At 40.5% G+C, this 24132-nt stretch overlaps 1 protein-coding gene across 4 annotated transcripts in view; it reads right to left on the reverse strand.

Annotated features, from left to right (window-relative positions):
- Positions 1-624: 624 nt before the first annotated feature.
- The window catches only part of LOC142469920 (solute carrier family 66 member 2-like), a 31053-nt gene continuing 7545 nt past the window's right edge, over positions 625-24132 (reverse strand). For all 4 annotated transcript variants that reach the window (XM_075576692.1, XM_075576693.1, XM_075576694.1 and 1 more), the window contains 4 exons: positions 23185-23428; positions 22018-22151; positions 9492-9708; positions 625-3128 (listed from right to left, as the gene is read on the reverse strand). In XM_075576692.1, the coding sequence (XP_075432807.1) occupies positions 2954-3128; positions 9492-9708; positions 22018-22151; positions 23185-23428 (770 nt within the window). In that variant the 3' untranslated portion in view covers positions 625-2953. The remainder of the gene's footprint in view (positions 3129-9491; positions 9709-22017; positions 22152-23184; positions 23429-24132) is intronic.

The raw sequence follows: 24132 nt of genomic DNA on the forward strand, positions 1-24132 counted from the left end.
TCCAGCATACTTGTCACTTTACAGTTACTTATAAGATTATGAGGTGGGTACTGTATATTTCTAAGGGGGGACTATACATCAAGCCACTTTTAAGCAAAATTGACACAAAGGGGCTTATTTAATAAACTCCCACTCAAATCAAAGGGAGATTTTGACCAAATGAACTGTGATCGCCCGCTATAAACCTTAAAGTCAGGCGTTTTTATCTTGTGGCTCTCAACATCAACATACTGTATAAAGGTAATTTGCTACAATTTTGCTCCGAGGAGTGTCGAAAGGAGAAGTTAGTGTAAAGTTATATGATATATGTATCATAAAGGGATGGATCAGATTTTGCGGCATCGTTATATTCCCTTTTAGCGGCAGGTTTTCGGCCCAGAACCACAAACGGGTGCTAAACTTTAGACCAGATCCAGAGACTCCTGATGAAACATTTCATGCGAAACGCGTTGAGTTATTGGCAGTCAGGGAGAAGAGAGAGATTAGACAGAGCCAGAGCTGTGCTGAGTGATCGCGAGATCGGAGCAAACAAAGATTTTGTGGATCTGGCTTTAAGGTGTATAAAGCAGGTGAAGGAACAAAACATTACCTAGCAGAAGGAATGATAGAAAGAGGCAAAAAACGAATGGTTTCATGATCTTTATTCATACGGAGAACACAATTTCACGGACCAAGAATCGTGTCCCTGACAAATCAGGGAATGTATTTGGTCATGTATCAAACTCATATACAAGTCACACTTTTAAAGTTTAAATGATACAATAAATGGTGCAAAAGTAGCCACACAGATTGCTTTCATGTCTACAAAAAAAGGGAATCATAACAAGATTGTAACATTGTGCTAAAAAGAAACCGGCAATGTTAATCTTACATGTCGCGACATACTTGCATAATGTTTCATGTATTTTACATTTTACAATGCATGTTCTTTATATATTAACTGTTATTTTATCGTTTCTTTCTGTAATATACACTTTTCGGAACCAGTGTTAGTTAACCTGAGCAAATGAGAGAGCTTCAGAGGCAGCTCTCATAACCTGAGCCTTGTCTGTGCCCTCGTGTAGCAGTCACAGGGTAAAAATTCTCTGCCTGAATTTATAAAACACCTTTAAACGGTCAGAACATCTTAATACAGAACAGCATTAGAAATCGTGGCACGAAATGTCACACAGGCCAAAGTTTGGCTATCACTGATCTGATCATATTTTAGAAAATAAAACTTGAGTGTATACACCGGTCATCCACTTTTTCGAGTTAGACTATTCCTATGTAATAAAGACATACATACATTCCTGAGCAAATTAGCAGAATATTGGTTGAAGAATGTCTTAATATTTTGGGAGCAGACTAACTCAATATATCATATGAATATCATTTCTATAGATTGAAATCACAATAATACCACAGTAATGAATCACGATATGTGTAATACTATTTTAACTGATCATTACTCATTTTGCCGTTTTCTACTCTGACATTTGTCTGTGAAAATGTTTTCTTTGGTTATTGGCACCAGATTCTCCTATCCCACAAGCTGCCATCTGGGACAGAAAGGGGGTGGGAGAGACTGAGTCAGACTGCAAGGCTAAAAACACTCCCAGGGAAGAAACACGAAAAGGAATTAGACGACTAATTATAATAATTGTACATTTGCCCTTTCAAAGTAAAGGAATAATGTTACTTGTTATCAGTAAAACCCACACCTGGCCCTTGTGCTGTCCTTGTTGCCTGACAGCTCCCAAGACTCAGATTGATCATATAACCCTGCAACCAACATGTCTACAGCACTGGAAGTGTTGGTAGTGAGAAGGTTAAAAAAGTATTACAGGTTAATACAATTAAAGTAAAACAATCCACTTACGGTATTTTATACATCTCCATTTGTTTGGCTTACATGCAACAAATATGCATCTCCATCATTAAAATTGGCATTGCTTTTAAAGCCGCATAAATATTTTCTTTGTAACTTTAAATAAAATAAGTATTGAGGATGCCACACTGAAATTAAGTACATTTTGCTGAAACCTGCAATATTCCCTTTCTGCATTATATGGCAGGTTCCATAACATTGTGTTGAAGATGTAAACTGAAGATGTGAAAATCATTTGCTGGTAAATTTATGCAGTTTGCAAATTAGCAATCAAATCACCGATTCATCACCTACAATAACAGGCCATCGCCTAAATATCTCCAGCTGTTGTGGGCAAAAGGTCTGGTGATTTCATTCTACATTTATATGTTTGATCTACTAAATTATCTTGAATTAAATTGCAGAGCAGTCTGGCGCAACTTTCAGATATTTCCACTGAATACACAAAGATCTCAGGTAAATCCATCTGTTATATACAGTATACGCTGTATCTCATTTTACTTGATACCTTTTGTTATTGGGTAAATGTCATCCCGAAATTGAAATATGTATGTATGTCTTTATTTATATAGCGCCATTAATGTACATAGCGCTTCACAGCAGTAATACACGCGACAGTCATATAAATAACAAATAATAGATCATGGGAATAAGTGCTTCAGACATAAAAGTAAAATTTCGGAAGCTTACAATCTAATTGGTAGGTAGGAAGAACGTGCAGAGACAGTAGGAGGGCGTTCTGGTAAGTGCGTCTGCAGGGGGCCAAGCTTTATGTATCATGTGTATAGTATTAGCCACGGTGCTACTCATATGCTTCTTTAAGCAAGTGGGTCTTAAAGGGGGATGTGTTACACAGAGATTGCAAGTTCTTTTGAATGGTGGTATAGAAATACAAAATATATATTCCTTTTGTTTTTATGAGCCCTAGCTGCTTACAGAAAGTCTCCATATTCATAATATTCATATTTTGGTAACATTTGTTTAAGAATTGACACTGTAAATAAATGTATAGTTTTCTTAAATAGTCTATTTGTAGTATTGACCATTAACAGTCGTGTCACGCTCCCATGTTGGTCATATTCATTAGCCGTATTTGGAATGCGGTTTCTGATTGTATTTCACAACCTGAAGAAGGATAGCTACGTCTATGCAGATTTGTAACACGCCACACAGCCAGAACTGGGCAGGAGTTTCTTTAATAATGAAATATCCAGTCTTGAAACAGTCTCCCGCTGTCCACAGCAAGACCATCTTCACACTAATCAAAAGAAAGAGAAGATTGTATAACAATTCAGTACAATATTCATATTCTGCATGCAGTCAACACAGGTAAATGTGCATGGCTTCTGGAAATTACTGATCTGCAATAAGACATCTTTGTAGTCAACTTCAGTCTCTAACAGCAGATCCATCTTTATCTGTCCATTTCTTTCCTCCATTTCGTAACCCACAACATCACCATCAAATGTTTTATGGAATTCTATCTATCCTTAGATAATTTAAAAAACACATTTCATCCAAATACTGTAGAGAATAGGCCTTCTTGTCTTGTGGGGTCAATGCTATAGGAAATTAAAGGCACCCTATGGCTTGAAATAAGGATTGAAAAGTATATTATGGATTAACTACAGTAGATAAAGCACTGAGTATACAGTATGTTCATTTTCTTGCCTAGAAATAAACTAGAATTTCTGTTTAATGAAATCAGAACAAACGTTTCACCACCTTTGATTTAATATGTATAACCCTTTCTCATGTATAATGCAAAAACACGAACATAAATAAGGACTTCTGGGAAAAAAAATACATATTGATCCTCTTGTTTTCCTAAAGCTTATAATGCTTAGAACATACGCTTCTTCACAGCACAAGTTAAAGCAAAGGGATTTCGAATGGATTCAGATTTATTCTTTATACTTTTACCTTAAATAAATCATTAAGGTTTACTATGTACTTTCCCCATGTACACTCAATAGGCTGTTAATCTATTTGGCCATATTGCTCTATTTATTTACTCTTAACCCACAAAGTTCAAGCGATACATGGCTATTGTTATGTTATAATATAGGTCGTTAGGCATTACTGGAAGAATCAATGCAATCCTGGGTATGGAACAAGCCTCACCATACACCCTGCGGTGCAGTCAAACAGTGGTGGCAGGTGAGTACTTTTATAGGCAGATGATACTATCAGGAACCCAATCATGTAGAAAATAAGCATACAAATCCAGGTAAGTTGCTTAAGATGAAACAAGCTTCCTAGGGAAATTAGTATAAGGCTACGTCCATGGAGGGGGGAGCTGTGCTGAGCCGCGCTGACGCTCCGCGAGGAGCCCCGTCATCCTCAATGAGGATGTCTTTAAAGGGGGCTCCCGTGAGCGTCCGCAGGCGTGCTGAGGCGCTGGGATTTTCAGCCGACAGCAGAGCCTGTTTCTCAGCGCGCTGTCGGCTGAAAGCACCCAATCAGCACGAAGCAGCGTCATGACGTTGACGTCGGCGCTTCGCGGGCTATTGGCCCGGCGATGTCACTGCCCCCGCCCCCCGATCGCGCACGCTGGCTCGCCTGCCAGTCCATGGAATCGCTCCTGACCGAGCAGGCGAGCCTCGGCGTCAGCGTTGCTCAGCACGGCTCCCCCCTCCACGGACGTAGCCTAAGAATAGGAAACTGCTGCTCCACTGGAGCCTCGAACACGACTTCCCCATGAAAATGATCAGAAAGCCCATAACATAGCGGCCACATCGTAGGGTCCCAGGAATGCCACATCCCATGACGTGGGAGCTACATCACGGGGCCTCCAAAAGGGTTCAAAGATTTGTGTTGTGACTTCATCTCTGACCTGTGTAAAAAAAATCATATTGTTTTATTCTCACAGACTGCCGGGTGTACTTTGGTTTCTCTGGTGTTGCTGAGACGTCTAGGTATCCAGAGAGATGTGATATCCACGCAAGTTTGTTTAGTGCTCTCACACACACTCATTGGTCAATTGTCAATAAGGCTGGTGAATTGTAAAGAAAGAGCAAGGTTTGTGTGCAATCAAAAATGAAGTGCTGCTCAGTGCAGGTGGTGCTCAACTGGTCATTTATATCTTGGTTGACATCGTTGTAGGTTACGATAGCTTGTACGGGACCAACATATATATTCTTCGTTGATGAAATGATAGAATTAGGAGCTTTCAAGACCTCACAGGTCACTTCCTCAATTGTATTGTTGGCTTCATGCTGCAAATAAGGTTCAACTTTACCACCAGCCAGAAGAAAAATTATCCTCCAAGACTTGAGTCCTCCCTGATCAAAACATTGGACATGAGTCGGGTATGGATCTTAGGCTGCGGGCAGGCAGGGAGCGAGCGCGCTGGCACTCATGCGCGGTGACGTCACGCTCCCTGCTTGGCCGGGAGATTTGTGGCCGGCTAGGTGCGCGCGCGCGGGGGCGGGGCAATTCGGGGGGCACGGCCATGACGTCACGGAGCTGGTTCGCCCTCGTTGGGGTGAACCGCTCACGTGACGCGCGTGCGGACGACAAATTCTAATTTGCTTGCTCTGCAAGCAAACAGATCATTTATAGAATTGCTGATCTCAGGGCAAGAAGCTCAAATTCACGACCCATTTTAAGCTCGCTACAAGACTGCAATTTTTATTTCCAACGGAGTACGTATTTTATTTCAGTCATTCTGAAAAAGTTCAGGTCTGATCTTACTACCTGTATGTGTCATAAACAAGTTTTCTATCTGTAACTGTGAAGGATTATTACATAATACATAATAAAGAAATATTCATACAGCTAGAAAATGTCAGGTAGAATCCAAGTCAGGCTCCTCTAACAGCAAATTACCAGACATCTGCATTTCATGTAATACATTAAATATGTTAGTGGATTCATAATGATTTCTATTATTACAGTATAATGTGAGTAGCCCTCATAAATTACTGATTTTATCATTGAATAATAAATGCTCTTTTGCATGAACATCTAGCCTGCAGGACAAATCAAACCACCATATACAGTATTCAGCAAGCTCCATCTATATTTAAAAAAAAGAGGTGGTAGGGAAGCGTGGGCGAAAGCAGGTGTGTATATGGCTCGGTCCAGGATTAACAGAGAGGTCCCAGCAGCAAGGAGGATGAGTAGAGAGAGGAGGTGAGAAGATTTGTGGGGGTTCTTTTTTTATTGAGGGGTGTATAAGTTGTTGGGAAAGAGGTGTGTAAATAGTGGGGCAGTGTCTGGGCACAAGCATAGGTGGATGTAAGGAGAGAGGAAGAGATGTGGTTAGAATGAGAATGGGGAAGTTGGAGAGATGCTATGAACAGGCTCTGTCACACCCCTTTTTGAGCCCTGCCCTCTCTCTAGCAGTGCACCAATTGTATCTAGTGCCTGCCTGGTCACATGATCTTCCCCACAGAACTTTGGATCTTTGGTCTTCTTCTGCCGCACTGACAGCCATTTAGTGAAACCCTGAGTCGAATCTTCACAGATCAATCACAGGAGAACATCTCGATCTGCAACTTAGCTAATTACTTATTATTGTGTAGATTGTATTGATGCACATAATAAAGGGAAAAAAATCAAATAAAAAAAGGCAGCTTGGACCGCTGCTTTAAGCTGTTAGTTCTATGAAGCATAAAACAACTTAATCTTAAAGCTTTATCTCAAGCAGCACACCTTGTATTATCGACGAGCTGTCATTGGAAACGTTTGCGTCATGCATTGTCCTCAGACTTTCATATTAGTGGCACCTCATATTATGTGTGTGATGCTGGTGCTAGACCATGCTTTATTTGGGGAAGAACCAGAATGAACACAGTGAGATGTACTTTATGTCTATTCTTTGTCGTGTTGATCTATGAGTCGGCGTAATGATAACATACCGACCAGCTTCCTAGGAACTGTTAAAGGTTCTTGTCCGCTGTTTCATTGCAGATTGATCTCAATATGATATATATACAGTAGCTGTTTACAGAAGACTGGCAGATCCATTTTTAATGCATACTGTACACACTTTAATCGTGTTGAGAAAGAGGGGAAGCCTTAGGATCAGCCACCAGGCATGACCTTGGACAAATTACTTTGGCCTTGATTTAAAAACAAATGGGCCTTAACTAGTGTATACAAGAGTATAGTTATATAGTGCTGCGTTTTCATTTTAGGTAGGAAGGAGCGTTAAAAAAACGTCTAAACAAAGCTCTTCTTGAGAGATGATAAATCAATTTGATTCATCATCTCTCTATCATAAGCTCCAACTGTACCGGTTTAGCAGGTACAATACCTGTTTTTTTTACATCCTGTACCTATTAAATTCAGCTGTACCTATAATACCTATAATTATAACTACTGCCTGTGGCTGAAGTTTCAGCTAATTAAACAGGCTGGGAGATTGATGGCTGAATGATTGCATCTGCTAATTAATATCAGTTGGGTAGGGGGGAATTTAACACTATTTCTATTGTGTGTGCATATAAGTAAATGTACTGTATATACAAATAAAACCAAAGTAAATTGCATGAGTCATTGTGTATCCTTCAGAGGGGCATAGTTACATAGTAGATGAGGCTGAAAGAAGACATGTTAATCGCGTTCAACTCATGTTAAATTTACTCCCCTATATTTGTATTTATAATACATTGATTCAGAGGAAGGCAACCCCCCAAAAAAACAAGTGACATATCATCCAATGATGTCTCATAAGTGTGGACATAAATTCCTCCCTGACTCCAGTAATAGCAATCAGATTTCTCCCTGGATCAACATCCTTCCCATATATACTTATTTGGTATATCCCTACATACCTTTCCTTTCTGAAAATATGTCTAACCTTTCCTTAATGGCATCTATTGTATCTGCCATCACAGTCTCCATGGGTAATGAATTCTACATTGAGGAACCCTTTCCCTTTGTTGCTGGTGAAATCTCGTTTCCGTCAATCTGAAGAGATTGTGTTATTTCTGTGGTCCTTGGGATGAATAGATCTTTTGAAAGCTCCTTATACAGTATTGACCCTGAATATATTTGTTTATACTGTAGTTATCATATCCCTTCTTAGACGCCTTTTTTCTAATGTAAACAAATCTAAATTAGCTAGCCTCTCCTCCATACAGTAAATCAGACCTTGCACATTCTTTATTAATTTGGTGCCTCTTTTCTCTACTTTTTTCTAGTTCCATGAAGTATTTTTATGGAGTGGTGCTCAAAACTGTACTCCATATTCAAGGTGTGGTCTTACTAATGATTTATACAGTGGCACAATTATGCTTACTTCCCTTCCATCAATACCACGTTTTGTGCAAGATAAAGATCTTATTTTCCTTTGTAGCTACTGCCTGACATTGAGCACTATTGCTAAGTCTACTGTCTAAATCCTTCCCCATCACCTATTTTTGCCCCATTTCATTTGTAAGTCGCCTGTTTATTCTTGTTTCCCAAATGCATAACCTTACATTTATCTGCATTAAACCTCATCTGCCATTTACCTTCCCAAGTTTCCAGTCTATCCAAGTCCTTCTGGAGAGAAATTATATCCTGCTCTGATTTAACTACCTTACACAATTTAGTGTCATCAGTAAAAATTGAGACTTTGCTCTCTATGGCAACCTCAAGGTCATTAATAAACAAGTCAAAAAGCAGGGGTCCCAGTACCGATTACTGAGGTACCCCACTCACAACTTTAGCCCAACCTGAAAAGGTTCCAACTCTCTGTTTTCTATCCTTTAACCAGTTTTCAATCCAGATGCAAATATTTTTACACAGACCAATTTCCTTTATTTTGTACACAAGCCCCTTGTGGGGCACCTCCACAAAGGGTCATGTACCAATATTTTAGGATTTTATAATATTTGTGATACCCAGGTACTCTCTGTTCTATGGGACTTCCTATAAAGTGAGAAACTCCACACTTAGGAAGTACAATCACTATTTGTGAGGCTGCCACAAAGCCTCATCATAAGCATCTTACAGAGGAACTGCCAGGACAGGATAGAAATCAATGTGAATTTAACCAACGTCTTGCCTAGACATGGTACATTTATTTGGATCTTGTATCTGATTAGGTATGCGGAATGTATTCTTAATTCATATTTATATTCTTACAATGACATCTATTAGACTAGTCTGTATGCCTTTACTTTGCTCATAAATGTGTCACCTGAAATATGCCTGGAGCAGGAGAGTAAAAATTAAGTATCTCACTTCTTGTATGTGTTTTCTCTATAAAATCATTTACCTTGCAGACCTCTCTGGTTTTGATGGGGGGTTAACTCCTTCACTGCCATAAAGAGGTCTGCATAGCATTGCAAAACAATTTCTTGTAGGCTCCTTTGGCACAGAAGGGGTTAAAAACAGCGCCCCCTGCAAAAAAGAAAAGCTGCTGTACCAACCCCAAATCAAATCCCTGTTAAAAATCTGCATGACCTGTTGTTGTTGTTTTTTTCAATTCTCTGTTGATATGATCATAGTAGTAATTACTGCACAGGGCATTGAAAGTGTCTTCAAAAAAGTTACATACAAAAAGGTGTATTTTCAAATCAGAGGGCTCTGCTGCTTTTCTGTGAATAGTAAAAGTTCATATTTGATATGTATCTAATTGCTATCTGTTTTGTACATAAGCACAACTGTAATATATCTCCCATACCTCATACCCCGTGTAGAGCTGTTCTGGAAATTCTGCAATAGCTGAGGTACGCCGAGCATGGCCTCAGCCGAGAGAGCCAGTAATCCAATCCCCTCCACAAAAGCGTACGACTCCAGGAAGACGTAGGTCGTGAGAGTGCATAAAATGGCCAGGGAGAGGCAGAAATGGAGGTAATCCTCAAACCGACTCCACTTCCAGAAGTACTGGAGCTCAAAATCTGTTAAAAGACATGGATACAAAACGGAATATTAAGGCAGCCGTTCATACTAATGGCTGTTTTTATTTAATTTTTGAACTCTTTCTGCCTTTCCTGAGGCTATTTTTATTTAGCATTTCAGCGTTGAGATAATAATCACATGATGCGAGCAGGCCCCCGATACCGGAACCGAAAGTAGGCGGAGCTCACATACCCATTAACTTACTCCGGATGTGAGAGGCTTGAAGAAGAAGAGCCTTTGGGCTCACAACGTTCCCTTACCCCCTCCTTCCCCCCCACCCCAATGATGGGATTCAAAACATTTAGCAGCCGGTTCTCTTTCACCTTACCGTGCTTTCATAGTGAAAAATCATCATAAGCTTTCCCCCTCATCATCATCAGATCTCTCCCAGTTCCCCTCATCATCATATCTCTCCCAGCCCCCCTCATCATCAGATCTCCCCCAGTTCCCCTCATCATCCTCATATCTCTTCCAATCCCCCTCAGCATCCTCAGTTCTCCCCCAGATCTCCCCCTCACATATCCCCCAGTGCCCATCACATCTCCCCCAGATCTCCCCCTCACATCTCCCCTTACCTGTCAGGACGACGGGCTAATGGCATCGTCGCCTGCAAATCTTTTCAATATGGCTGCCCGGCGTCACATGGCGCCGCTTTGTGACCACGTAACGTCATGACGTCACGTAACGTTCCATTGCCATAGCAACGGGTCATCATGTGATGTAGTTACGTCACGTTCACGTTGGCATGGCAACGCAGTGCCATTTGACGGCGTGCGGCCATATTGAGAAGGTATGCTGGGAAATTATGCCGGGAGATGCTGAAAGATGCCCCCTGCCACCCGGACAGGTGAAAGAATTAAGCACCGGTTCGGCGAACTTGTGAAATTTTAGTAACAGGGTTGTTACTTACTTGAACATATGTTACTCCTCCTATATACAGTACACATTCCTTACTCCAGCACACACCTTCTTTGAAAAGGACGCTTTTCCGTTAGCTCCTAAAGATGCATGACGTGTCTTTTCCTTGCCGTTTTGATGGTTACATTTTGGAAGGATAAAATCGAGCCCTTATTCTGAAATCCCCTCAGTATTTCCATTTCCCAGAGATTTATTTGTAAAGCGCCAACATATTCCGCAGTGCGGTACAATGGGGGCACAGAGTTATGTATATTACATTAACAGAATCGCATAACAATTAAGGACAAACAAGCGCAAAAAGCTACAGAGACGTAATGAGGGCCCTGATCCCAAGAGCTTACACTCTAGAGGGAATAAGGGCAATGTGGCTGCTCGCTGTGGGACGGAGTAGAACTTAGGATGGCGGCCATTCCTACGATGCCAAGATTAATATCTCAAGCGGGGATGTTTATGATAATATACAGGAAATTACATCAATATGTAATGTACTGTGCTATGTTCAATAGTGCCCAGTAAAAGATATTGAGTTATGTATTCCTCCTAATTCCCTGCAATATATTGATATGTGCAATTTAAGTCAAACATTTCTGACGGTGGTATGTATGTATGTATGTATGTATGTATGTATGTATGTAGGTATGTATGTATGTAGGTAGGTATGTAGGTAGGTATGTATGTATGTAGGTATGTATGTATGTGGGTATGTATGTAGGTATGTCTTTGAGGACAGTGCTGTACAGTCTGAGAGTTTACAATCTAGAGGACGCATTGATGCGATATTTGGAAGTAAAAGGGTTAAGCTCAAAGCAGAACAGCTTTTTGCCAATTAAAACTGATTCGTGAGAAGCGTTAGTAAAAAAAAAATGAAGAAAAGCATAAACAGTTTTATCAGAAAAACATTTCATGCAATTATATAACTCCAGCATATTTCACCGCACAGATGGAGATAGAATTTAAGGCTGTTTTTCACAGTTATCAAGTCAACAGGAAATCGGGGACTCGGGAAACTCAGGGACTTGGGGAACTCAGGGACTTGGGGAACTCAGGAACTCGGAGAACTCAGGGACTTGGGGAACTCAGGAACTCGGGGAACTGAGAAACTCGGGGAACTCAGGGATTCAGGGAACTCAGGGACTATGGGAACTCCGAGACTCGGGGAACTCAGGGACTCTGGGAACTTGGGGATTAGGGGAACTCAGGGACCTCAGGACTCGGGGACTCGGGGAACTCAGGGATTCAAGGAACTCAGGGACTCGGGGGAACTCAGGGGGGACTCTGGGGACTCGGGGAACTCAGGGACTCGGGACGTGGGAAATTCAGAGACTTGGGGAACTCTGGGACTCGGGACACGGGGATTTCAGGGACGCAGGGAACTAGGTCTTGGAGGGGTTTCGATTTTTTTGAAGCATCATTCTCATCCTTACTATCCCTGTTAAAACAATGGCGTGATATGTCTGCTGTGGGGGACATATACTCTTCCTGGTGTACTGTGACGGGAGAAGGAGCGGTCTACTGGTGATATCACTGCCTTTGAAGTGGGTCAATCTAATAGAAATCCAAGTCTCAACTCCTTGTGACCTCGGGCATAGCATTGTGTGCCATATTTACTTAGTAGTCTGATGTCATAAGCCGCCTTATGGAACTTGAAAACTCCATACAGCTCATTCATGTCAATAAGATGTCTTATAGTACCGGAAGGTGTCTTCTGTAGTAAGAATGCTTAGTACACATGGCCCTTATGTCCCTATACAGTAGCTCAATCGGCAATAAATAAGATTGTAAGATGTATGGCTCAGGAATAACAGTATGCCGAACACATGGTCCACATTGTATTCTAATGACTAAAGTGTAACAGGTTTGCAGTGTGTGGTGGCCGCTCATGCACTGAATGGTTTCATGCTTCTATGTTGATTCAATCATTTTACCTTACAGTACATTAAAAGAAAGAGTAATCTGGACATATTCGTTTATAATTCAAGCTTTCTAACAAACAGGGAATCAGGAGTTACATGGAACCACGCTGGGATAGGAGTGGCTCAGTGAGTAAAGACACTGACTGGCACCGAGATATATATATATATATATATATATATATATATATATATATATATACATTCATTTTTGGTGCCTGACCGTGAGATACTATTCAGCTACGTTCAAAAGGTCACTAGTAGCTGAAACTGGGCTCCAATATGGTTAGCTCACTTCAGGAGCATTACTTTCACAACAAAACTACCCTTTCGTGATATCAACCATTCTTCCGGCTGTGAGAAAGGCATGCTTTTGTGGGTGTCCAATTATGCACACGCCATAGGCTTGATGTTAATACTTTAATACTGTTTGTCATGAGAGAGAGGATTTGGCCTGGGATTAAAGGGGTTACACCCCATTTGGCCATCCTCTACTCTCACCTGGGAAGCAAGGGGTTAACTGGACTGGGGTCCAGTAATGTGTTTTTGCCTTGCTTCAGCCATCCAACTGTTTATTCCCCTGTATAAATGTATTGTTTCTGTGCCTGTGTCTGCACCACACACACACTGGGGCTTAAGGGGTTAATGAGCTGCAGTTTAGGAAAATACAAATGTGTGGTGTCTTTTCAGAAATATCTGGGCTTCAAAAGGCTTGATTGAAGTTGGGTGTGAAAAGTACAGAGGGGGTTTGCTGTATGTTAACACATATTGCTGGTAGAGACAGGTAAGGGCAATGTCTGGGGCATTGGGTGTAAAATATAGCACCTGTGACAAATGTTCGCTACACACGAGGCCCAGCTTCAAAGGATTGCTTGACAAGGGGTTATGGAGGCCATCGGTGCGGTACCCAAGGAGATATCAGAATGAGTGACCGTATTAAATATAAGAATATTATGAGATGTCCTCGGCTGAACGTGCTAAAAGCTACATATGTGTATTCGTGGGACTGATTCGCACATAAGGATTACAGACACATGATGTCTAGCAGGTCCTAAGAGACAGATATTAATATCTCTCTTAATTTTAGTATTACACGGTAATATTTAGTCTCATTGGGAGCGTCATGCGTGCCGGAATGTATTAATATGTCTCACGTGCCAGTAAGTACTACTGAACCGAAGTTATGAAGTTATTTAGATAGGGAAAGCAGTTTTTAACCGTCCTTGGGTGGAAGGAGTTTTACTCTGAGGAAAACTGTCAACCTCACCACTGATTTATGAGAGGGGCTGGGTTTAGGTTGTGTTCAATGAGAAATAATGGTATAAGAACCAGGCTCAGCCTATGGCTATTGTCTTTTCGTGTCTTGATGATTATGAAGATTGCTGTATGAACTGCTAGTCCAGATTTCTGACTATTTCATAATTTCCATCTTAAGTAAGTGCATATTTTGTCTGTTATTTGTATAATCTCGTGTGTTCACCTTTTTCAAGGAATAAATTATATTTTATCATATCTAAGCCTCGTTCATTTCAACCCAGGTATATTCTTGGTGTGTATTATTAATAGCCTGTCACAAAGTTACCGTCACACTGTTCATAAGTAATTCATTTCCTGCTCCTAAAATCTTGTGTGGACAATGTTCCCCGAAAACAGAGTTCGGTTTAGGGTGTTGAACTGTTTGAGACCAGGAGTCACCAAGCTTAAAGGTTTTCACTTGGCTTAAGGTGAGGTATTTTCCATCTTCTTGCAGAGAAAATGAATTGGATAAGAGCACAGATCAAACCTAACCTTGTAAAAGTGTTACTGGCAGACATGGTCAATCATGAGTGAATTGAAAGGATTTCCGGTCACGGGCTGCTGGCCAATAAAAATCTCCATTTGTCACTAAATAACTGGCATGATACTCCCAGGGAGGATTTGCATGAAAGCGCTGTGATTGTCAAACATCTTCAATAGGTTTTGGTGGAGTACGTGCCATGTAATCAGATGAATAAAATGATTAGATGAAGAGGTGACACAGTGATTACTAAACTACTTCAAATGTTACTGTGTGTGACGGTGTAATCTTCACGTACTGAGTACAACGCGCCAGAAATGTCAATAGCATCCTCAAACTAATCTGATCTGCAATATGTTGCAATACATAACAAACTCATCTTATACATTTATAGACCAGGAGCTCCGTCATTTTTATTTATATTGGAAAATATGATATATGAGAAAAAATGACATTATTGTAACATCTTTCAGTCCTTTACATTTTACATCATTGTTTTATATGTTACTGGCTATTATCATGTTTCAGCCTCACTGTACTGGGCTGATGAATATGTTGGTGTCTTATTATTAAATAATAATAATAAAATATTTTTATGATTTCTAAACTCTAATGGATTATCACCTTCACTGGATAACCTCAGTATTTTTAGAGGCTCAGCTAACAGTATGAAAACTTTGGCTCGCCTGGAGGCTTCCAGTGTCATCTGTTCAGCTAAATATCTGCTCAGCCTTGATATCTGTAGTGAAAATGTTTTTAGTATGTAATATACTGGTTGTTCTCATTGAATCAAACTTCCAATAATTTCAATTCTTCACCCTGTTGTTTTTAATAGATCATTTTTACTTGCTGCATCGTTACTGTCTGTAGGTTAATGTTGACTGCTAGATTTGCAAAGCTAAAATACTAAATGGTGCATTATGCCACAATGATTACGCTTGGTTGTATAAAACGCACCTGTGAGACCTCAGTAGGCTTTTATTGGAACAATATTTTATTGTGGTTTTCAACAGAAATGTGCGAAACATTTGCCCAAGGTAGCGAACCAGGCATATTTTGCCAATTTTCAGCCACAAAAAAATGCGGAGACCTAGTCAAAGTTCGCAAGCGATTCACCAAACATCAAGTCAATAAGAATTGCAATTTCGCTTAATATGCTAATTTGCTAAACAATTATCCCCACTTGTGAAACGGCCCGTGCTGTAGGAAATGCCCTGAGAAACAGCTGTGCTAACATTATACACACTTGTTTTCATTCTCTCGAGGTTAGCAAATGTAGGCCGATTACAATTGGAATAGTGTGAAAAACATTTATAAATAGCGGAGTGTTATTTTGCTAGAATGGTTTCTTGTGCATGTACAGGAAATTGAAAACAGAAAAGACATTTACTGTGATTCCTCCCCCAGTACTAACACCAGCAATACATTCTGATTGCTCTAAATGGTAGAGAAAGTCTCCTTGGTGTGACATTAGTGAGCGAAACCAGCAGCAGATGCTTACATTTGGGTTGTTTTCTTTAAGAAATCTGTTTTACACCAGGAAAACGTTGACAAACACACCACACTGCATCTATTTTGTAGTTGATCGTATAGTTTACGTTAGAATATTTCATTTATAACCGTGGTGAGGCATTACTCATTCTTGGAAGACTTGTAATGTAATAATATTAATGTCAACATTCCCTGAAATGTCAGATGAGGTTTCATTTAGAACATCACATATTTTCAGCACAGTGAACTTCTGACCTCATGAGAGATTTAGGAAACTGAATTGTCAGGGCTTCCCTCAATTCACAGAGATATATTTTTGGGGGCATTTTGAAAGTGATGGTCCTATTCTCCAGATCTCTATCTTTTGTATCTATTCTGCTGATACAGGGAAGAAATATTGACGATGGTTTATCATGGCTCTTAGCCTAGGCATTGCCATATCAGCCACACAACTGAAATAAAAAGTATAATACAGCTCAACCCCCTTATAACGCTGTTCTTTGGGTCCAAAGAATCACATCGCGCTATAAGCGGATCGCGTTAGAAATAATGTACATTTGTATGCGTTGTACAATAAAGTATTTAAGATACCAATAATCGTGTTGTAAAGTATTCATAAATACGAAAATTGGGAGCCACGCCTGCATCGCGTTATAAGCGGATTCGCGTTGTAACGGATCGCGTTATAACGGGGTTGAGCTGTATCAATAATGGCTTCATCTCCATAAATGTTCCATCAATAAAAGTAAGCTCATACTAGAGGAACAGAGAACCATTGTGATACAAACATGGCTCCAGTCATGTGCAGTGCTTGAACTCTCTTAAAAAAAACACACACTTCTCACATTGATTTTTTTGGTCAAGTCCAGCAAAGTAGCTATTTACATTAAATCACAGGCGTTCTGCGTCTACACAAATAACATTATTCACTCTCAGAGCTGGGACTGTTAAACGTGATACAATCAAAACTTTGAAAACATTTGTGACTATACACTGTGCTTGCACATCTGATTCATCCAGACAAGCTGTTCCACCGTATTAACAGAAGTATTCATTTACTATGCACGATCGCAACTGGACTAACATGGCTGTTTTTACTTAATACATATTGCAGACAGTAATATAACAATAATGTACTGCCATCTCCACCTCTGAAATATCGCCAGGATACATCCTGTGAGTCATCAAAGAGAGAAAAAAAGAAGAAAGGGGCGCAGGGTAGCAATAAATGACAATTCCTTTATAGTGAAAAATAGCATAGATAATACATAGATAGCAAACAGTGATGCAATGAAGTGTAAAAAATAAAAACAGAGACTTTACCTTGGTATTTGGGGCTGCTGAAGGGGTGCCTCATGTGAGTTTCTGTACACCTTCCTTTAGACACTCAGTCACTTTGGTCCGTCCATCAGGGGTTGGGGGGTTGGGGGGGGGCTTGCGGGTTAATTGTATCGTGGGAGTTCTCCTCAGGAGGCTGCTTTTCCTGGCTTAAGCTGCTGCTGCGGCTGGCTACCTCTTCCGCTTTCCTCCTTGGACCCGGAAGTGACGTAAGACTCCGGACGTGACGTCAGACACCGGATATGACGCTTGTCTGTGTGCCGTGGAAGGTTCATTCCTGAAGTGAGCTGGCATGGCTCGAGAGCAATACTGGGAGGTCTGCTCAGTGCTATGAGACCCTCTGTAGGCTCCTCCTTCATCCTGTGAGTCATGGTGCAACCAGTGGCGGATTTCCCTTTAGGCCCGATAGGCCCGGGCCTAGGGCAGCAACATTTGGTGGCGGCAAAAATGTCCACCCCAAAAAATAGAAGTGCCACGCTCTCAGGCCTATTGGACCTGATGGGAAAGCACTTACATGTGGCGCCCGCCTCCTTGCTGCCGCCCTCCTTGTCCTTCTGAGAATGCATTACCATGGCAACGCGACGCTGTGCGATATCATGTTGGGGAAATCCGCGGAGTCCACGCTGCGATTTCGGAAGAAGGATGGTGGCTGCAAGGAGGCGGCCACCCCATGTAAGTGCCATGGGGCGGCGGATTTCTGGGTGCAACTAAAATCCTAATTCACTCACTCATCATATCCCACCTTGACTACTGCAACCTTCTCTTAGTTGGGATTCACCTTGTCCACCGATCACAACTCCAATCCATCCAAAAAGCTGCTGCCAGACTCAACACTCACCGCTCTATTTCAGCTGCTCCACTATGCAAAACCCTACACTGGCTTCCCATATCCTCTACAATCACATCTGAAATCCTAGCTCTGACTTACAAAGCTCTAAACGATGCTGCCCCCCCTTACATCTCAGCCCTCATCCCCAAATATATCCCTAAACGCCCCCTACATTCTGCCCATGACATCTGCTTCTCCTGCCTTAGTACCTCCTCTCACTCTTAATGGGATCAGCTATCGGCTGGGTCATACTCCAACCTGAGGTCCAACCTCCATCCCACAATGAGAAGCCACTTTACCTTTCAATTTTAACATTGTCCCTCTAGATTGTAAGCTCTCAGGATCAGAGCCCTCGTTACCTTTTATATCTGTTTGTGCATGTTTGTCCTTATTTAGGAGAAGGAGCGGCTCAGCGAGTAAAGACACTGACTGGCACTGAGTTTGGAGCAGGGGAACCTGGTGTCGGCTCCTTGTGACCTTGGGCAAGTCACTTTATCACCAAAAACATAGATTGTAAGATCAACGGGGCAGGGACTGTGTCTGCAAAATGTCTCTGCAAAGTGCTACGTAAAACTAGCAGCGCTATACAAGAACATGCTATTATTATTATTTGTATGTAACTATCAAATCTCTGTACCCCCTATTGTACTGCTCTGTGGTATATGTTGGCGCTTTACAAATAAACGGTAGTAATAATAATAATAATAATAATAATAATAACAAGCCTGATCTAGTCACAGTGTCAAATGTAAGGAATGTTCAGCAAAACATTGCAAGTTAAAGGGATTAATACCAGACGTGGAGCTCTCACTAATTGCTCCAGTCAAAATGTAATCAGCCTCACCAAATTAGCATTGAATTAATAGTCATGTCTTTATGAGGAATGTTTTGGGTTTCTGTGAAACATTAATTAGATGTCATCTAGAATCGTTAGAGCAGATGTAATGTTTGGTTGTAATTTAAAGAGTGTATTGTGCACAAAGGCAAATGTACTGGAAATGGCATGCTTATGTGTATGCAGTGCAATATTTTTTGATAAATTCTATTCATGCAATACATACATACAGTGTATCAACAACAAGAGAAGTTTCCTTTAGCGAACAAAAAATGTTTAACAAGCTTTCTTCCTTAGTCAAATAAAAGAATATTGTTGTGTTGACTCAGATAAGGAAGGTTGGTGCCACCTGGCAGAGAACATCATATGAATCTCGCTTAACTCCTCCATAAATCTTCTTATTGATACTCCCCAAATTGCAAGCCAATGCAATTACAGTTCAAAGTACAATATATACAGTAGATACATTTAGGTTATAAGAAAAGGACCTTAAAATTGGGCTATATTGGTGCAAAATAACAGCATCTTTTTTTTTTTTTTTTTGCAATTTTTTTTTAAATATAAATCTGGTGCTGATTTTTGCCGGATAAATGGCTCCCACAGACACAAAAAAGGGTATTGAAGCGTCAAAACTGGTGCATGAAAAACATGGCCAAATTTATCAAGCCATTGCCATAATGCTTGTCTCCCTAATCAACTCTATTTTGTCTGCTGGCCATATCCCTATGGCCTGGAAAACTGCTAGAGTTGTCCCAATCTTCAAAACTGGGGACAAAAACACTGTCTTAAACTATAGGCCAATCTCTCTTCTCCCAATACTATCCAAAGTGTTTGGAAAATGTGTTCACTCCCAATTAAGCGATGACAATACCAACACAAATTTCCTTAGCCAACTCCAATCTGGCTTTCGCCCAAAACACTTCAAAGTAATTACCCACCTAAACGTTTGCAATGATATCCAGTGTAGAATGGAACTGTTTATGGTCCCAACGTTCAACAAAGAATCTGGTTGCTCCTCCTTCTCTTACCGTGCACCTCACAACTGGAACAATCTACATGAGGCTCTCAAAGTCGCCACCAGTCTAAGTTCTTTCAAAACTAAAGCTATCTCACATTTTAATCTTGTCTGGAAATGTTACATATGCCCATAACATATATTATCTTTAACTGTTCATGCAATGTCTTTAAATATAATGTATAACCGTGTTCATTTAATGCAACCATGTATTGTCATCATAACTCTGTGCCCAGGACATACTTGAAAACGAGAGGTAACTCTCAATGTACAGTATTAGGTACTGGTAAAACATTTTCTAAATAAATACATTTCATTGCTTATCATTTGATTGTCATTCCATTTCCCAGTATCTCCATCCTGGGAGTTAAAACTCATGCAAACCTCGATGAGCAACTTAGAAAACTCAGACTGACTTAGTCAGCTTGTGTGATTAGGGTCCAGGGAGAATGTCTAGATACAGGTCAAATATATATTTAAAAAAAGGCTTTAGTCTGTAATTGAAGCCAGGATTTACAGATGCAGCCACCAGTATTAAAACTCGTGCCTGGGTGATTCTGGGGCAGTCTCACAGTAAATGTCTCAACATTGCTCTGATATTGCCCTGCATAGGGACCCCCTGCTGTGTTAATCCGATGGGCCATTAAGAATCTCACAGAGATGTTGAGGCATTTACTGTGAGACTGCCCGAGAATCTCCCAGAATTTCCCAGGTAAGTGTTCTAATACTGGTGGCTGCATCTGTACAATATATGTAAAATAAATTAACAGCATAAAGCAGGCTGCAACCACAGAACACATCATGAAAAGCCTGGTGTACTAGGCCAGGGGAGCGCAAACTTTCCTCACTGCGCCCCCCCTGCCTGCCCCCCCCCCTCCACTCACTCCCCCCTCCTTACCTTGTCTTCGGTGTCAAATGACACCGGGGGGTCACATGATGTCACGTTGTCATAGCGACACGTCGCCGCAGCCAAGGTAAGGGACATTGCAGAGGCCTCACGCGATCCCCCGGCATTTAATTTAAATGCCTTTGGGAAGAGCGCGGGGCCTCTGCAACTGCCGCGCCCCCCCCTGAAAAATCTTGCACCCCCCCAGTTTACGCACCTCTGTACTAGGCTATACAAGCCATGGGAGGGTTATAAGACGATCCCAATAATCCAAAAACTTTCCTATAATGAACAACCATAAAACATGTTTTTTTGTTCTGACGTTATTGTACATTTATGATGTGCCAGGTGTATTCCCATCTCATGCTTGGGTGAGTGGAACCACACAAGTGAAGAAATTGAAATATTTTATGAACATACTAGTATGGCTATAAAGCTGCTGAAATCTTATGGATTTTTCATCTTTCATCTTGTGACACGAAGTCTCCCTTGGGTTTGAATATGACTCCACTGAAATACACCCCTTGTCAAGGAGCATAGTGAAGTTTCTTATTCTTAAATAAAAGTGCTGATTTTTTTTTGCACATTTACTGCCCCAATGTTACACCTTGAAGACAATGATAAATAATCTATGTAGGCCTTGCATGGGATAAGTAAGAAAATAGGGAATATTTAGAAAAACTGTAAAAGTCATCACGTTGATTTATCAAAAGAACAAATCCTACTGAATTATTGTTTTCTAAGGAAATCCGGTGCCATTTTTTGCATTAGTTTTGCAGCTGGGGGACAAAGAGCTATATAACTCTAAACCCTGGGTATATAGTCTGAAAGCATTTCATATAGACAGTGATAAGGTTGACTGTACACCTGGCACTGCCACCAGGCTCTGATTACCTAAGGGCACAGACTTGGCTGAATCTTTCCTTTTAATAAGGGCAGTGGCCCCATATGAATCTTCAGCAGTTCAGACTTTTACATCAACCCCCTTAATAGTAAAAGCTGACTGGGCATCACGTGGCACGCATATGTGCATATTTTAATGCTTATATTATAAAAGTCAGAAACAGATTAATTTTTTCCCATTATGTATTTTGTTAATAAACTACAGCTTGGTATTCTCTCACCCCCCCTTCTCTCCCCCTCCTCTCCCCCCACAAAGTAATCAAGTAAAATGCCATGGTATGCGCTCCTCTACTCGGCTATTAACTCGTTATCATATATGGGACAATTTGCATGGGGTTAAAGCCACTGGATATCATATCATAGACCCCTTAAAAGATAGTCTACAAAACGTTCTTTCTCACAGTACCTGTGAAGAAGTGCTGCTTCGTTGAGACATTGTTCACAGTCTGCATTGAGCAACACAGATGTTGTATTGTTAACATGGTGATGATCATCGCGATGCTTTGTAAGAGGAGGGGAAATTCAAAAAACTTCCCAAACCTATAGAAGGGAACATATTGGACATAAATGGGCAAACTTTATCACCAAAATAACAGGACAACAAGATGCTGTTTTTCACACGGAATTTCAAGTACTGAAGCTCTTCATAAATAGGAATATAATTTTTTCACACTTGATTGAAATATAATGTGCTTACTCTAAGTCCTGACCTTGCTATGACCTTGTCCATTTAGCATTTATCACAGTGGAATAAAGTATAGTGACAGCATCGCAGATTACTTTATCTTTTCTTTCACATGTCCTGATTCAATAGTTACTACATTAGCTCAGACTTATAACTGCTCACGAAGATCAGCAGTCACGCATTAATATGAGTTAATAATTCTAAGAACATTTCATATGCAAAATAATTTTGGGGAATGAGCTGTAAGCTCAAAGAAACATGACAGTTATAACAATTGGATTTAATGAAGTGCCCTGCGACAAGGAACATTATTTTAAGCTAATCATTAAAAATAACTTTATTAGGCAATGTTGAATACATGCCACCAAGTTTAATAATTACAATGTATATTGAGAGTGGCAACAAGACATAAATAGCCCGCGAGTCTATAAATTCAACTTCCTAATTAGTACAACGGCTGGATCTTCACATTGCTAAAAGTCACTTTGTTAAAGTTACAACTTTGGAATGTCAAACAGCATCTTCACTTTGAGAACATTACAAGTTATTGTTTTAAGCAACCAGTGATTTGAAAGTCTGACTCAAACACGGGGAGTTGAAACATACTGTAGCAACTCTGTACGAACTAGTTAGTAAGACAAGTTGAAATAACATGAAAAATACATTTTAAAAATGTGTGGAATAAAAAAAAAATGCTGGACCCCAGATAATGAAATAAACCTGGACATGAATGTTTCGACTTTTTCTTTTTGGAAGGAACGGCAACTTCTTCCAGTCGCAACTGAACTGAAAATGAAGTTCTGGACCACCATATGGCTCCCACCGATGGCGCACAGTGTAAGTGGACAAGAAGCGAAGAGCCAATTCTTGGCATTTCTTTCCACTTACCAAAAAAATATTCGGAGAATGTTAGCCACCAGCAGCACCAAGCACACCCAAGTAGAGAACCCATCAGCAGTAGAAGTCCTTTTAATTTCTTGATACTGCGGGATGTATGGTAGCACCCCACCGAGCACCATAACAAAAGAAGAAACCAAAGATAACACTGGCCAAGAATCTTCGGCAACATCTGGGTCTTCCATGCTAAATGAATCCATCATTTGAAACACTTCAAGCCCACTCCTTGGTGTTCCTGAAAAAAAGATAACAAACTATTATAATCAGTGTACAAGTCGTGCCCAGAATCCAACGTCTCCATTCTGCTTTATACTGTGCGATTTACATGAATTATTATTTATCGATGTAAAAGTTCATTATTGGAGCGGAAGTGGTCAACTTTTGCTTGAATTGCTAACTAATAGGATGCAAAATAGGACTTGTGAGTCAGTACAGCTCCCAGGTTTGACCTGAATCTTATTTTTCTCAGCTGAGCGCAATGTTTGGGTGGACGCAATCTATTCTAGACAGTCCCAGATACTCTGCTACTTTGTTAATCTCTTCGATTTGAGGTACCTGAAATAAATGGCAGAGTAATGCATTGCAGGAAATCTCAGACAGTGAAAGAGTTAAAATAAGTGGATTTGTGAAGGGGTTCTTCATGTAAGCAAATTGGGCTTTAAAAAAAAACATGCAAAAATAATTTTTCAATTCTATTTCCCTCACTAAAGTAGAATGGCGTGATCTAAAATGCAAAATAAAATAATTAAATTTCGCCTCTCTGGAAAGGATAAAAGAAAGTCCCGTTGAGAGGCTCTGTGAATGCTAGCTCTGATTATGTCTTCTTCAACGTGCTAACCAATCCATCAAATGTGTTGACACAGAGAGCTACTGAATTTGGGGCTCTTTTCCCATTACTGTTTGGTTTGAGAGCCTGGACAAATAAAACATTAAATCAGT

The sequence above is a fragment of the Ascaphus truei genome, chromosome 19 (genome assembly GCF_040206685.1).
Source record: "Ascaphus truei isolate aAscTru1 chromosome 19, aAscTru1.hap1, whole genome shotgun sequence".
Lineage (NCBI taxonomy): Eukaryota > Metazoa > Chordata > Amphibia > Anura > Ascaphidae > Ascaphus > Ascaphus truei.